Here is a 16,453-nt window from a genome sequence, read left to right on the forward strand (position 1 = left end):
TTCTTCTATAGTGGGCACCAAATCAACCCTTCCAAAGGTAAAGCAATCATACGCGAGGTTCTAAAACTGAGCGATGGCCCGGAACAAATGTACGTCTACCTTAATGTCGAGTAGATACGACAAATCTTCATAACTTGAGTTAAACAATTGCTTAGTTTCGTCATTCCAATGGTCCCATATTACCTTTAATTCCTGAAGGCTATTTTGCGTCACACGAATACGGGTGTAGTCCCATAACTCCGACGTATACCCCCCGGCTAGACTATCTCCCTTTCTCTGATTGTGTTTTCTCTGACCACACACGGACAGCAGAATTGTCCTCTACTTTATCAAGAAATCCGTTTTCCATGCCAAGCTTTCTAATTTAGTAATTGAACCTAAATCGACACTCTTTTGTATATGAAATGACATGCAAACATAAAAAAACATAAGTTAGTGCAACAAAAAAAGCGCAACTTTAAGTAAGTAAAAAAAATCAAACACCTATCGGGGCAATCGCTAGGGTTTCCGCAGTACGATCAAGGATGGGCTCCTAGGTTTTTCTACATGCAGCTTGGTTCTAAAGTCGAGGTACACGAACCAGCAGATTCCTCGATCCTCACCCATTATAGACTCATACGGACCGAGTTCGGTTCAGGGGAATACATTTCCCTATGGTTGCACGGAGATGAAAATCTCACGAAGACATAAGTACGGATGTATCCCAAAAGCGATCCACTATCTTGCACGGAGGTGAAAACCTCACGAAGGAATAGCTTCTCACTCCCACTTAAAGGGGTAAGACCAGAATAGCCTTTGTGCAATATGATATAAAGATATTAAAACTTAATTTATAGTAATCATACAAACAAATGCAAAGAGGATCGTAATTTTTCAGATCAAATTTTTAATTTTTGAGAATGAGACAAAAGACAATCAATTTTACGGCTTGACTCTCTAAATGGTGTCCCGAACGGAGTCGCCAAGCTGTCGAAACCATTTTTAAATTTGAAAAAAAGGGGGATCGACTTTGAAAATAAAAAATGGGAGTCGCCACCGATCTTTCATTAAGGTGTGATCGGATCACCTAGAAAATAATTTTAGGTCTGCGAATTTTGAAAAAAATAGGTTTGGGAGTCGGTTACGCACGAGGAAGGGTTAGCACCCTCGCAACGCCCAAAATTGGTACCGAATTGATCATTTTATGTCTTAGTGTTGAAACTTTGAAAAGCTTTTAAAATACGATCCTTCCCCTTTCTTATTAGTGTTAATTTTATAAAAGATGCATGGATAAATTGATGCGAATACCAAAGACCTCCTTATCTTAGAGTAATAAAATGACACACCCAATACATTAGGGCACGAAATTTTTAGTCCTCGAGAATAAGTTTGTCTTTTGATTTTCAAAACTTGCGTGGTGAGATTTAAAAAGGATATTCAATTACTTTAAGTCCGATGAAAAATCGAAACACAATACGTTAGGGCACGATTTCTCAAAGTTCTGAGCATTGAATATTGACCTTATTATTTTTTTTAAAAATCCTCATTTCGAGAAAATGACGTGTCACATCCAATACAATAGGACACGACTTATCGAATTCCCGAGAGTGAGTTTTATGTATTTTGATTAAAGAAAACTTTTGATTATTTAGATTCAACGAGGAGAAATAGAACCCAATACATTAGGGCTCGATTCTCTCGGGGATTCCAAGTATCGAGTATATGTGTTATTTTGAAAGGCTTTTGTATAAAATAACTTTGACATTTGTAATCTTTTGAATAAATAACAACGATTGCATAATAGTGTACAACGCGAAATGATAATTTGTAAACTAAAGCATGCATTAATGAATAACAAAGATTCGATATATGCGAATAAACAATATCATATATGTAAGAGCATCAATTTTATACCCTACACTATGCATATACTAACATCCATATTAGCAAGCAAAAAGAATTAAAAGGTTAATCTAAAATAATACAAGCGAATTAACTAAAATGTAACAAGTTTTTTTTAAATAACAAAAAGGTAACATGAAAGAAGAAAATTTACATATTAAAATGAGTTTAAAATAATATATATATGTGAAAGTTTGAAATATACCAAATATAGTTAAAAACAAATAATTTGAAATCAATAGTATTTTATGTACATACATATGTATAATAAAAATAATTTAATATAGGTTATGTACATAAAAAAAATTAAATAGGGATATTATCAGATAAATCTTTAAAGATGAAATATATAAAAATGGCTTTTAAAAGTATATTATAAAATAAAAGTTATTAAAATATATTATAAAAAATAATTCATCACAAAGTTAAAATAATAATGTATGATAATAATAAAATAAAAGAATTTAAAAATAAGTAACCGAAAATGTAACCAAATATAACAATAATGAAAATAACAAATAATAATAATAAATTAATATTAAACTAATTAATAAAACAATGGGCTGATTTGGAATTAAAGCAGAAATTTTGGGATAAATCTGAAATAAACAAAAGGAAAAGTCTAAATTGCAAAACGCGAATAACATAGGGACTAAAATAGAAAATATTCCTTGCCCATTCAAACGACGCGCTGCAAATGGGCTAAAATGAAATAATATCGAAAATATGGGGGAAATTTTGTAAATAAACAAAAAAACGAATTAAATCAAAGAAACAAATTAGGAGGACTAAAGGCACAAATATCCCCTCCTAGACCAAAACAGGCGGATCTAGCCGCATCTGGGTCGGGTCCTCGGGTTGTTGCCTAAACGGCGTCGTTTGGAGACCATGGTATTGGCGTCAAACAACGTCGTCTCAGATTGCTTAAAAATCGAAGAAGAAACCTAAAATCTCAGAGTGACCGACAGTTCGGCAATCAGGTACCCCCTACCCCCTACCCTCTAATCTCTTCTTTTTATTTCTTTTTGAACCACCAATCACACGAAACACACAAAAAAGATCAAAAGACGAAAAAAGAAAATAAAAGTTTGAATCACCTTTGGTATTCTGAGAATTTTTCTCTGATTTTCTATTTCAAATTTTTGTATCTCTCTATGTAACCCATTACAAAGGTCCGCCTTTTTGTTTTATAGGCCGGAAAAGGTAAACAAAAATGAAAAAAAATACAATTTTTGTTGTCTACTACGTTGTTTGCATCTCATTTGCAGGTGTACGGGGGCAGAAGTCGACGTGGAGGTACGGAGGCGAAGCGCGTGCGTACGGAGGCCTGTCACATGTGAAGGGGAGGGCTGAAAGCGTGTGCGGAGGAGACGCACGCGTGCAGAGGCGCAGCACACGCGGGGGAGCCTTCGGTTCGACTGCGGCACTGCTGGCTGCTGAAGGCTGGCCTAGGGTTTGTATGCTGCTTTGGTGTTGGTCTGTCGGGCTAGGGTTAGTTGATTAGGCTTAGTGGGTTAGGTTTGTATTGGGTTGAGATTTGGGCTTGGGCTGGTGTTGGGTTTGTATTTCAGGTTAATTTGGGGCTTAATGGGTTTATTGTATTTTGGGTTTGGGTAAATTAATCGGATCTGCTATTGTAACAAAACTGGACATTTATTTATTTTTTATTTTATTTTATTATTTTATGTATGTTGGCCAGGCATAAATTGGGTATTACACCTGGAATTGGAACTCAAACCGTTACCGTAACATTTAAGGATTCTTATAGAGGAAAAGGCATATCCGAATGGAGAAGATCAAATACGCCTCAATCCACCGATGATGAAGGAATTTGAAAAGTGCTTCAAGGTCAATGGGCAAAGGTTGAAACCTTTTTTACGAGAACTTCCAACTCCACATGGTGGAAGAATTAATTCTCAAGGAACCAAATGAATAACACTTACGTCGTCAAGGCTAACGACGTTAAACAAAAGCACTTTTTGGGAGGCAACTTATAAATATTTATTTTAATTTATTTCATTTTGAATTCAATTTAGTTTATTAAAAAAATTATTATTTAATCTATTTTAATGTGTTGCTTTCTAGGAATAATGATGGAGGCTCAAATCTCAAATATCTTCACTATATTGCAAAGCCGTCCTTTCCACCACCCTCTGCCAAATTAAACATACATGAGGAGTACACTTGACCCTTCTCTTTCTCATTCTTTTAAAACTGCACATTGAGGGCAATGTGGGCTAAGTAGAGGGGATTTGTAGGACATGTCATCCTATTTCTTCTTTGCATGTGTTAATTCATATACTAAGATTATTCTTTAATTCGTTTCGAAAATGAACTTTCAATTCCTATGCTTAGTTTATATAAATAATTGGGTGATTCATGAATAACTATTGCTTACTTTGATCAATAAAGTATTTTGTAGAGTTGAAAATGTTAGGCTAAGTCAATATTTCATAAAAAAAATTTGGCTCTCTAAACTTGCCTCATAAAAGTACTCAATCTCATTTAAGTTAAAAAAAACAGAAGAAGAAAAAAAAGAGAAAAAAAATAAGTTAATGGCTTAGTTATGAGTGAAGATTTCAAAAATGCGACTAAATTGAGTAACTGGGATGAGGTGCTTGAGTTGTCATCTCATTTTGTGTAAAAAGATTTGAGTGACAAATCGAAACTTGTAACACTCTACTAACTGAGCTGCCTTGAGAAAAAAGAAATAAACTAATTGAGGACATGTCAAATGAGTAACCGGGGTGAAGTGTTTAGGTTGTCATCTCATTTCACGTAAAAATATTTGACTATGTCTCAAACTTGGGGAAAAAAAAATTATTAAGTACGATTTGTCTTGCAAGTTTGATTAAGCCTAAATTTAGTGAATTAGTTGAATTTTACATAATATTCGAAATTTTATAAAATGCTTATTGATTGAACCTAGCAATTACTTATTTTTGATTCACTTAATTGTTTGCACTATGCTTGACTGAGGAAGAAGATTTGATTTTGAAAAAAACTATTGAATGATTTTTAGTATAGAATACACATCATGCTTGAGGACAAGCATTGGCTAAGTAGAGGGATTTAATAACAAGTTGAATTTGTATGTTTAATGCACCCAATTTTGGTAATTTTTGATATTGAGATTGTAATTTCTGTTTAATTTTATCATGTACGCAATTGGAATATCAAAATTCGAGTTAACAAGCAAATCGGACTAAATTGGAGTACAAACAATAAAAGGGGTCAAATTGAAATTTTGAGAAATTTATAGCTAATCAGATTTTTTATTTGATTTTGTAAAAGGTAGATTTAGAAAAAAATTCGGATATAAAATCTGATTTGATGTGGTTAATTGTTTAATGAATTAAGCTAAATTTAGCATATAAAATGTATATAAATACCTTATATTGTGGCTTTGAAAAATACACTCAAAATTGAATAAAAACAATTTATTTATTTTCTCTATCCTGCGTCTGTAGCAAGTTTGTGAGCAATTTACCATTTCATTTTATTTTCCTTATTTCTTACACTTTTGGTTCAATTGCTACCTAAGTCCTTTCTCCTTCCCATCCTCCATCATTATCATTAAATTCCTTCCCGTAAATCAACAGAGCATGATTAGTTTCATGCTCAACTTATTTCCTTTTAGTTTTAGCCCAATTATCATTTCAAAAATAAATCGTGAGATATGAACCCACACTAAAAAAACCTTTTGACACAGTATTTGTTATTTTTCCGATATATGTGATAGTCACAACCGTCTCTTAAAGTTGATTCAATTTCAGCTCAAAGTGCACGTTGAGTAAGAGTTGTATTGGTGTACAATTGGGAAAACGAGACAGTCGTCTCCCGAGTTCGAATTCCCGTGAACAAGTTGGCGTGTTCAATTGGAAAAAAACTAGTTGGATTTCGTCAAAGGATAGAGTGATTGAATTTAAACAATCCACGCGGTTGAGGCCGTTAATTCGAATTGGATTTTTCTAGATCGCAAGGCTGCTACAATCTTAAATTGCGGACGCATGTTACGTGGTTAGATAATCAGTAAGAGTTGGTTTGCAGGTCGTACTGTAACCAACTACACAAGAAAAAGTTGACGGTTGGGGCGTCCTTGATCGATATAACCAACTAATCGTTTGGAAGGGAAAATTCGTTTTTTAAGGATTGATTTGATTTTGGAGTGTACCGAGGCTGAGGGTAAACATTAATATATTTGATTCACCAATTTGATTTAATTTCCTTAATTTTATTTTGCAATCATAATTCTGTTCTTCTTTCTATTTATTTTACAGTTCTGTACGCACAAGTCGAAGGCACGACGGTTACCTAGACTTATAAATTTGGTCGTGTAAATAGGGAAATTAAAAATTTCAGTCCCTGCGAAATTGATCCTGCTACTCTATGCTACTATTTAATTAAGTTAAAACGTAAGAAATTATATTTGGTAGTTTTTACTCCATCAATTTTTTTCCATTTGCTTTTGTTTTTCTTCAAATAAACAGGTCAAATGAGTTATAAAAAATACTTTAAATAAATCTGTCGAAGTTTTGCTTTAGCGATCAAGCCAACATAAAATTATCTTCTTAATAGAAGGAAATATAATCCCAAGTTTCCAACACCTTGAAAATTTGTCATTTTTATTTATTTTCTCAACAATCAAACAATTTTACACCGAGAATCTGATGAACAATCAAACTCAAAAATAATTTCCTCCCTTTTCTATTTTTTTGTCTTTTATTTTCTTATCAATCACACAGTTCGCTCATAAAGTTAATTCTATTTCACATGTTTGATTTATTTATTTTTATCATATCATTTAACATTATTTGTGAGCATTTAACAACAATTACTTTATTCTACTATTAATGTATTATATATGTGTTGTATCATGGTGGCCCATAATTCTGTCATAAATATTTTTTAAAAGAATGCTGTAAACCCTTAATAGTTTGGAAAAGATATATGGTGCTACTTTATTTTTTTTGATATAAATATATATTGTTTTGGAACACAATTTATTAAGAAAATTATCACCAATAACCATCTAATTTAGAATTTTTGCTTAGATTTTTGTGTTTTCTATATGTTAAGTTTATTCAACTTATTTACGCTTTGTACGGATATAATACTATAGGTATTTTATTAAAGTAGAATATGTCATATTTTTAAATTTTATAAAATATTAGCTCAATTGGTACGACAATTGTTGTCAATACAAGAGGATGTGGGTTCAAGTGCGCTGAATCGCATTATCTTCCTGTTGCCCGGTCTATCTTAATCACAGAGAAACCTTTCAACACCTTTTCTTTGAATGTTACTTTGCTAGAGCTGTTTGGTTTGGTTTGTCGTTATCTCTTCGCCCTGATTCTAATCATCTCCCTGCTGCCTCTTTTTAGATCCTCCGCTGGCTCAAACATATGGATATTATTACTAAGGAATCTAGAAGATTTTAAACTCTTGTTGCTAGTACCCTCTATTTAGAAATTTAGGAATGAGCTCATTTTCAATAATGGTTATCCTTGGAGCAATTATCAAGAGTAATGATTTTGCCCAATCTCTCATTATCTCTTTCAATGAAGACTCACTACTTGTCTCTCAATCAAGTATCTCTAAATCCATGAGATTAGAATCAAAGGCGAATCTAGGGGGCCGACATAGGCCCTGACCCCCCTAAAATAGAAAATTTTTATTTAAGCCTTTTAAATTTTTAAAATTTTAAATTAGTAAAAATAAAATTACATTTTGGCCCCCCTAAGATTATAAAAATTCAATTCAATCTTTTAAAAATTATAAATATATAGACTATAAAAAATTAAAATTTCATTCGACCCCTAAAAAATTGTTTTGGCTTCACCCTAATTGGAATCGCATCTTTTTCCTTGGACACTTTGCTTAAATATCTCCATTAATCGTCAAAGGTGGAGATTGTACAAGAACCTGATGGGTCTCAGTTGATTTTTGGCAAAAGCTATAAGCTCTAATCTTCATTTTGTTATCTATTCCATTATTACTCAAATCTAAAAATGTTGATCGTTGTGGTCTCCTCGACAAGGAAAATAAATAGATTAATTTAATTATTAAGCGCAATATTGCAGGTTGGAAGCCGAAACCAACTATTGAAGACATCCAATCGCTTCTCAAATCCATCACAATTCATCATCAAGCAAGGGACAATTGGTGGATCAAAAAAGAAACCAAACAGCGGGCAGTTTGTGCCTCTAACCTTTCATCTCTTTCTCATGGCCGTAGCTTGGTCTGCAAAATTTACCCCCCGAACAAACATTTTTTTTCGGTCAATAGTCATTAAATTTTTATTCGTCTCAAATATCAAGTTGAAAAAAAAAAAAACTCTTCCTTAAAGAAAAGGCTTTTACAAAATTGGGCTTATGGGTTGTAAATTGAACCAAGGAAGTTGGGGTGAAGTCAGATTGGCTTTGATGGCCCAATCAGGTAGGCTAAATTTGTCGGAACCTGAAGAACTGTCTTTAGAAATCCAGAATTTGAGATAGGCAATCTGGGAGACGATCTTCAAGTCATAAAATTTTTGAAGCCTTATCCTCTTTCTCTCTCATCTCTGTGTGTGTTTCTTCCCGAACCAGAAAAAGGAAGCGCCACTCACAAATAGCCGGCAATGTACACGCCCACACTCCATGCAACACACATTCCTTTCGCCGCCTAAAAACAATCCTTTCCCGCCACCCCCACCCTAAACACCATCATTTTCCCTTACTTTCCCTCCATTTTCTCTCTTTCTGTCTCTAAGAAGCTATGATTTTTATCTCTCTCTATCATCACAACAATAAGTTTTCTCTCAACAATTCATCTTGGTATGTAATCATTTTTGTTTTTAATTTCTGTTTAAATTTGTTCAAAAAAGGTTTAGTTTTGTTTTCCTTTTGTTTTTAATGGTTTTGAGCTTTTGGGATTGTTTTGATTAATGTGTTTGAGTTTTTGTGATTCTTGGTTTTATTGTATTTTCCCTTCCCTTCGAAAAAGAATCAAGCTTGATGTTTTTTCTAACTAAAGGTTTATTTTTCTGTGATGAGTTTTTCTGGAAACTGGTTTTGAGCTTTTTCTTTTGTTTAAACTGATGAATTGTATACCATTTGAGCGAATTCCTTGTGTAATAACTTGATTTCCATTAGAACTTCAGAAATTGGAATTTAGATTCATATTGAATGAAAATGGGATCCGTTACACGATTTCAGAATCTTGGTCTTATTAGGAACCCGAAAACTTTAATTAATTGTTGAAAATGTAGCTTACGCTATTTGTTGAATCCGGTCAGTAAGGAGTGAGCTTGAAGTTCTTTGAGAAGAGTTAGACTACGGGTTAGCTTTTGTTGGGATTGTTTGATATTCTAATCCGTATTTGATAGGTTGATCATTGATGTCATAAGCCTATAAATTTGTTCATATTCTGAAGTAGATGAAATTTTTATCCACCAAGTAATTAGAGTTCTTTCTGATATCTATGGCAATGTTTGTTTCCAAAGATGTGACCTAATTTATACTTGGATTTCCTTTACTTGACATTATTTTGATTGTTAATTATGTCATCAAGTTCGAATTTTTGGCCGAATTTCTGGCATTTAGAGGTTGGATTGTCTTAGTGATGTTATTTTTTATTGAATGTGTTGCATTCTATTCGTAGTTGCTAGTTTAGAACAAGATAGATCGATCTGAACATTTAAGCTGAAGTTTTATATGGTATTAGAGTCTTATTTGTACTTTTACCTCTCCAATTTCCTTATTAGTGCAGAGATTACTGCTTTCAGTGACTGTAATGAAGAATTTGTGAAGTTAAACACGGAAATATTAGTGTTCCTATTGACAATGTGGTAAGTTCCTTGTCACTGAAAAGCGTTGCATCAATGAGTTATTAGTGATCCACAATCAATTAAAGATTTGTTTACTTTATCAACTCGAAAGTTGCATGATCTCCAGTAAACACTGCATTCTAGTAAGGGCTACGTTGGTGCTCAGCATTTTAGTTTTCTCTTAAAGTCTTTGTAATTGTGTTTATAATAGCTTAGATTATAGTTATTTTGTAGCAGCATCCGCTTTTGTAATTTTCTAATGATGTTTGTGCATTATAGTTTAGCATGTGTTATTGCATCCGAGTTATATAAAACTTAACTGCAGGTTATTCTTTATGCAGTTCTCTCTCCTTGCCTGGGTTCAAACAGATAGAAATTCGGGTGCCTTTGGTGATTTGAAGTGTGCACTTATATCTGATGTCACTTATCTCTCTCTCACACGCCATGCAAGACACACTCCCTGTCCTCCCCAAAAACAACCCTTTCCCTCCCTTACTTTCCCCCCACCACCATGATTTCCCCCTACTTTCTCGCCCCAAAAACCTCCATTTCCCTACTTTTTCTTCTAGAACAATCACCCCCACTTCTCTACCTCCCAAACCCAATCCCAAATTCCCCCAAATCCCTTCAACTTCTCCGCCACCACCAATGCCACCACCAAACTCCCACTCTGACTTCCAAGAGAAAATGCTTTACCTCGAGTCCATAGGCCTTGATTTTTTCTCTCTGATCCAACACCACCCTCCCATCATATTTGCTTCTCTCCATGATCTGAAATCAACCGTTGATTTTCTAGCCTCCTTGAGCTTCACTACGCTCGAGCTACGTCGAATCCTCTCCATGTGCCCCCATATCCTAACCGTGAAACCAACTTCTCTCCTCCCTATCTTCACTTTCCTTCTCCGCGAAGCGCACGTCAACGGCTCCGACTTGAAGAAAGTTATCAACAGACGGCCCAGATTACTCGCATGCAACGTGGAGACTCAGCTCCGTCCCACCCTATATTTCCTACAAAGCATCGGAATCTCTGAGGTAAAAAAGCACACTTCCTTACTGACTTGCAGTGTGGAAAATAAACTGATCCCTCGAATCGATTACTTCCAAAAAATCGGATTTTCTCACAGACAAACAATATCGATGTTCTGTAGATTTCCTCCACTGTTTAATTACAGTATTAAGGAAAACTACGAGCTGAAATTAAATTATTTCATGGTGGAAATGGGGAGGGATTTGAGAGAAATTAGAGAGTTCCCTCAGTATTTTTCTTTTAGCTTGGAAAATAGGATAAAGCCAAGGCACCAAATTTGTGTTGAAAAAGGGGTTTGTTTTCCTTTGCCTGCTTTGTTAAAGACAAGTGAAGTTGAGTTCCGCAGTAGATTAGAGGTTTGTTGTAATTCCACCTTACCATTGAAGGGGTCTCCTTTATGGTGTACAAAAGTTTGTGATATTTAATACTATGATTCAACGTACAGTGAAAAAAAAATTGATTTTTTTATGTGATTGGCTCCATTCTTGTGTGTTTCAATTTAAAGCTGCAATGGATGGCACGGTAGGAATCCCTTCCCCTGAGAATCTAAATGCAGTTTTAAAGTCACAAATCATGAAATGCAGGGATAGCATGGTGGAACCATCTCCCAGCCATCCGAAAGCACCCAAAGTAGATAAAAATAAAGATGAGTGGCATGAGTAAAATTTAGATTGAGTGACAGTATTTGAAATAGTTTTTAGGGTGATGCTAAAGCTAGTTTTGCTTGGGTATTTGTTGCTGGAAAGTTTTCATTTGAGGGATAATTTGATATTTTCTCACTTTTCTCCTACAGGTTAATATAGTATAACTTGCTGCTGCAAATATAAGTCTTTGATTGCCTTAGGCCTTACATTCATTCTCATATTCAAATGGTTTAGCTGTGTGTTAAAAGGAAGTCAAGCCTAGGTTTTGGCATGATACATAATAACCAAAGGCACTTTTTACATATGTTCGGAGAATAAGTGAGTTGAAACCCTGCCTCTCATCTGCAGAAAACTTGAGTTTTCATCCAGTCATGGAGCATATCTATGAAATTAAGATGGTTCATGCTGTTTTGTGGAGGTGTTAAGTAGTTGATATTGCGTTGTGAGGGCATAGACCAGCTTGTAGTCTATAAATTTCTAGTAGAATGAAAATCTGAAAGAGAACTGTCGAAACAAGCATTTGTTCATGCCCTTAATCAAAGGGATAAAAAGCAACTTTTGGTTCCCTCAACTTCGGCCTTGCTATTTTTAGGTTATTCATTTTAATTCTACTTTGTAATCAGCTTAAGAGGTATCATCACTTAAAAATTTGAAATATAATATGTATAAATCTAGTAATTTTTAAAATCTAAAAAAAAAAAGTCATTAGAAATTATAAAATTATTGAAGTTATAATGAATTACTATTTTTTATATATTCCCATTAAACTTTTATTATTTTAAGTTGACATCTCATTTCAATTCCATACCAACGGTTCTTTTGAAATAACTAAACACGTTTAATTTCATTCTAATGTCTATATGTTCTAGAAGAATTAAATTTTGTTAACAAATTTAAAACGAATATTTTATCAAGCTGTCTGTTGTTTGTAAGATACATCAATGTTTCTATGGCATTTAAATATGGTACTTTAGGATTAAGAAACTATTCATAATTTTCGCAAGGATAAAAGAGTTTTTATTAACATTTAGTGATCTTACAATCATCAGGGTACTTAATGGATGTGTTTTATCCATGTAAAATTTCTTTAAGATCTTTTCTATATAAGTTGATTGGCAGACATGAATTTCATTCTTTAAATGTTCGATTTGCAAGTCGAGGCAGAACTTTGTTTTTTCAAGATCATTTATCTCAAATTCTTTCTTTAAATAATATGTTATATTTTGAAGTTTTTCATGAATTCTAAAAGTATTCATGTTGTCTAAACAACAATTATTACAAAATTTAATCCAAACTTGTTTATAAAAACACATTGATAAGAAAAAACCATAGGCAGGTACCGCAGTTGACCCTTAATAATATTGTGAAGTAGCATATATATATATATATAGTGTGTATATTTTGAATACTATAAATTTATTGTTTATGAAATTTAATTTTAGGAATGCAAGCCCCAATTGTGTAAAATGAAGATGCAACATCCCTTAATAGTTTGTCCTGCAATAAGGTTTTTAATATTTTATCAGTTTTAGTAGCGAATATACAGATCTTTTTCATTTTTTCCAGTATTTGACATTAGCCATCAACACTTAAATATGAGGGACTATTAACAAAAAAAAGGTACCGCGTCAATTATGTTTTTTATAAAAATAATTAAAACGATAAAAACAGTTTTAGACATACCATAATTATATTAAATGAAAGTTTTTTATTTATTTAAAAACATGCTAATTTTATATATTATTATTATACAAAAAGCTAAACTAATTGTGGCTTTTTTTAATTTTAGTGGTACCAGACTCAACTGAATAATATAGAGGTTGATAAAATTATGTGACAGTGACACTCTAAATCAAAATATTTATAGCTTAAGCTTGAATCTCCGACTCTCAACCGCCAATCACTCTCATAACATATCAAAGACCAGAAATAACTCCGTTTCTAATAATATATAACCCACCAATTCAGTACATATATAGATACAACAAGTGTTTTTTGTCTTCTTTGCTCTTTCATTTCATCCCACCAAAATTTAATTTTACACCACAAAATATATATAAAAATAAGTAATATATATAGAAGGGTTTATTCAGCCCCATAGATTCTATCTTGTTCAGGTTGGTGGGGTTTTGAACATACTTGTGGAAAAGCTCTTATACAGGCAGGATCACTTCAAGATTCCGCAGGCGGGGCGTGCATGCAGCAAAGCCATTTTTTCTGGGGAAACAAACCATCATGTCAGCATAAAAATCGAGATTAGTATCAGTCTGTAACAATCAAAATGATGAAAATGGTGCCACATTCACACAAACTGTCGTTGATTATGAGTCACTCCTACGTTAGAGATTACTTACAGGCTGGGTTTTGCCGGGATCCGCTCCAGGCTTAACATGAGGATCACCTCCTGATGGTGATTCAGGTTTGCCACCTGTTTTCTTCTCGTCCCTCGCCTTGTTAAAGATCACAGTAAATCCCTCAGCTGATGCAGGATCATTGACATCCCATTCACCAAATTTTGGCAAAGGCCGACCCTTTTCCTATCAGGGAAAAAAGAAAAAGTATAACGCTCAAATGAAGGTCCTTGTGATCACAGTAGGTAGATAGATAGACAAAACATCAGAGTAACAAACTACAGATGGATGCTTTTCACTTCCAGGTCATTATAGACTTGTAAATTTCTTGAAATCAGAACACAATGGTCGATCTATTTTGGTCCGAACTAGCAACCACTTCATTAGCTAAACTACAAATAGAAATAACATCACTGAGACAATCCGACCTCTAAATGCCAGAAAAGTTCCCTTGACACTAACAGGCTCTAACATCAGTTTCAGCTTAAAAGCATACTTCATTTAACAACTGCAAAATCAATTGTCATGCTTAGCAATGCGGAGGGCGATTCTTTCCGCAGTCAGGTACAAAGCCATTTTGAATTTGAATAATTATATCTCATTTGTAGGGCCTAAACAGACCTTGGCCCTTGTAGTTTAAAATTAACCAAACACTGGTTATTGATCACTTACACAAACCGAAAATAAAACTGGGTCTAAGATTACAAGCATTCAATATTTCTTAAAAGTAGGATATGCCTAACAAAAACAATCATAAATGGTTCATGAAACAAACTGTTTTATACAACTATACAATCACAGACTGGTGACTATTATTATTCACAGGGAGATGCTTGGTGGGTACAACAGTGAAAATAAAAAGACAAACCGAGATGGCAACAATACAACCAATTACACGGGTAAAGCAGAATCTTTACAGTAAGCAATAATTGTACAAATCACAATAATCATTGAAGGAAATGAAAAAGTTACCATATAAAAGCATATAACATGGAATGCAGTGACAAGCTTAGCTTATCTTAAAAACAAGATAATAAAGGAATCAGCCAAAAAGTCGAACTCGAAGTGACATATACTAACAATCAAAATTATATCAATTCATGGAAATCCCAGCATAAATTAGGTCACATCTTTGGGGAGAATCATTGCCACAGATCTCAGAAAGAACTCTCTAATTATGTGGTGGATAGAAAATTTCATTCACTTCAGAACATGAACAAACTTATAGGCTTATGACATCAATGATGAAGCTATTAGAGCATCAAAACATTCCCAACAAAAGCTAATCAATATTCTAACTCAGCCATTTCCTAATGCATTCCATTTTCATTCAATATGAATCTAAATACCATCCTTCAAAGTTCTAATGGAATAAAATTACATTTAAAAAGAAAACAAATTTCCCACCATAAATCATGTTATTACAGAAGGAACTCGCTCAAATGGTATACAATTGATCAGTTTAAATAAAAGGAAAAGCTCAAAACCAGTGTCCAGCAAAACTCATCAAAGAAAAACAGAAACAAAAAAGTATATAAAACAGGGTAAAATTTTTAATAATATACTAAAAACGTGCCTTATAAAAAACGCTTTGATTAGCAACAACATCAAGCTTGATTCTTTTTTAAAGGGAAAATACAATAAAACCAAGAATCAAAAACCCAAAAACAAATGAATCAAAAGCTCAAAACCATCACAAACAAGAAAATCAAACCAAACAACAAAACTAAACCTTTTTTTCAACAAATTTAAACGGATTTTTTGAAAACAAAAACAAAAAGTGATTACATACCGACATGAATTCTTGAAAGAGAAACCCCTTCTCGTAATGTGAGAGAGAGAGAGAGAGAGAATGATAGCTTTTAAAGAGAAAGGAAAAAAATGAAATTCTTTAGAGGAGAAAATGTGAATTGGAGAAGAGGAAGGAGAGGAAAAAAATAATATATAACGGAATTGGGGTAAACCACGTTAGCTATGACGGTTAACGGAAGGGTTAAATTGAGCCGTCAATGGAACCGTGAAAGATGACGTGGAAGGTGCACAAATAACGGGGAACGGTAAGATGAGCTGGCAAACGGCGCGGTGATAGATGTTGGGTTACACGGAGGCAATGCGGACAAATGATTTGCTGGCGCTGTTCACCAATTTAGAGTTTTGAGGATTAATTTAATTAATTTGTTTTTCTTTAAAAAAGTAATCACTAATTTTGATATTTTTAAAATATAGTATAATGATTCAAAACCTTTCAAATTTCAAATTATCTAAAAATAGTTTGTTTTGATTGTTTATTTATTCATGCGTGTTGAAGTTTGATTTCAAATTCATTTAAGGGATACAGATGGAACTTGTTTTGTTTTTAGGGTTGGTTGAAATTCTATTTCATTTATGGCAATGTCAAAATAATTAAGCAATAAATATTAAAATAATAAAAAAATCTGTTTCCTAAGATAAGCTCCTATGTTTAAGCCACGAAATTTGTTAATTCAATTCATTGAATAAATTAATAAATTTACCTTTTAAAAACAAAATTCGAGCGTAGTAGAATAACAAATTTTTTTAAGTTAAAAACTTTAGCACAAATTAGTGTACAAAAAAAGAAAAATTTGGATTTGATTATAAAACTAAAAATAGGTGAAGTTGGAAATGTAGAAATTGAGTTGGAAGCTAATAAAAGTATGAGAAATTAGATGCAAATGTCAATTCTAGTTGCTGATTAAATTATATAAAAGATGCTCATTATAGC

General features: G+C 33.3%; 2 protein-coding genes across 11 annotated transcripts; one reads left to right on the forward strand and one right to left on the reverse strand.

Moving 5' to 3' along the window:
- The first annotated feature begins 8,355 nt into the window (after positions 1-8,355).
- On the forward strand, positions 8,356-11,928 carry LOC107920375 (transcription termination factor MTEF1, chloroplastic). Of its 10 annotated transcripts, none has more exons than XR_005922922.1 (4): positions 8,356-8,696; positions 9,626-9,709; positions 10,030-10,720; positions 11,221-11,928. XR_005922922.1 is itself a non-coding variant. In XM_041108984.1 (3 exons), the coding sequence occupies exons 2-3, from the start codon at positions 10,106-10,108 to the stop codon at positions 11,239-11,241; spliced, it is 636 nt and encodes a 211-aa protein (XP_040964918.1). In that variant the 5' UTR covers positions 8,356-8,696; positions 10,030-10,105; the 3' UTR covers positions 11,242-11,928. The 10 variants fall into 10 exon arrangements, 5 of the variants coding, with proteins under 5 accessions (XP_040964918.1, XP_040964919.1, XP_016705554.1 ...); XR_005922924.1 differs by having other exon boundaries at positions 11,509-11,928; XR_005922923.1 differs by having other exon boundaries at positions 9,631-9,709.
- A 1,352-nt stretch (positions 11,929-13,280) lies between these two features.
- LOC107920376 (protein NOI4) lies at positions 13,281-15,675 on the reverse strand. Its single transcript, XM_016850069.2, has 3 exons — positions 15,503-15,675; positions 13,714-13,896; positions 13,281-13,576 (listed from the first exon to the last, which is right to left on the reverse strand). Exons 1-3 carry the CDS (start codon positions 15,506-15,508, stop codon positions 13,532-13,534), a joined length of 234 nt encoding a protein of 77 aa, XP_016705558.1. The 5' UTR covers positions 15,509-15,675; the 3' UTR covers positions 13,281-13,531.
- Positions 15,676-16,453: the final 778 nt, after the last annotated feature.

The sequence above is a fragment of the Gossypium hirsutum genome, chromosome D13 (assembly GCF_007990345.1).
Source record: "Gossypium hirsutum isolate 1008001.06 chromosome D13, Gossypium_hirsutum_v2.1, whole genome shotgun sequence".
NCBI lineage: Eukaryota > Viridiplantae > Streptophyta > Magnoliopsida > Malvales > Malvaceae > Gossypium > Gossypium hirsutum.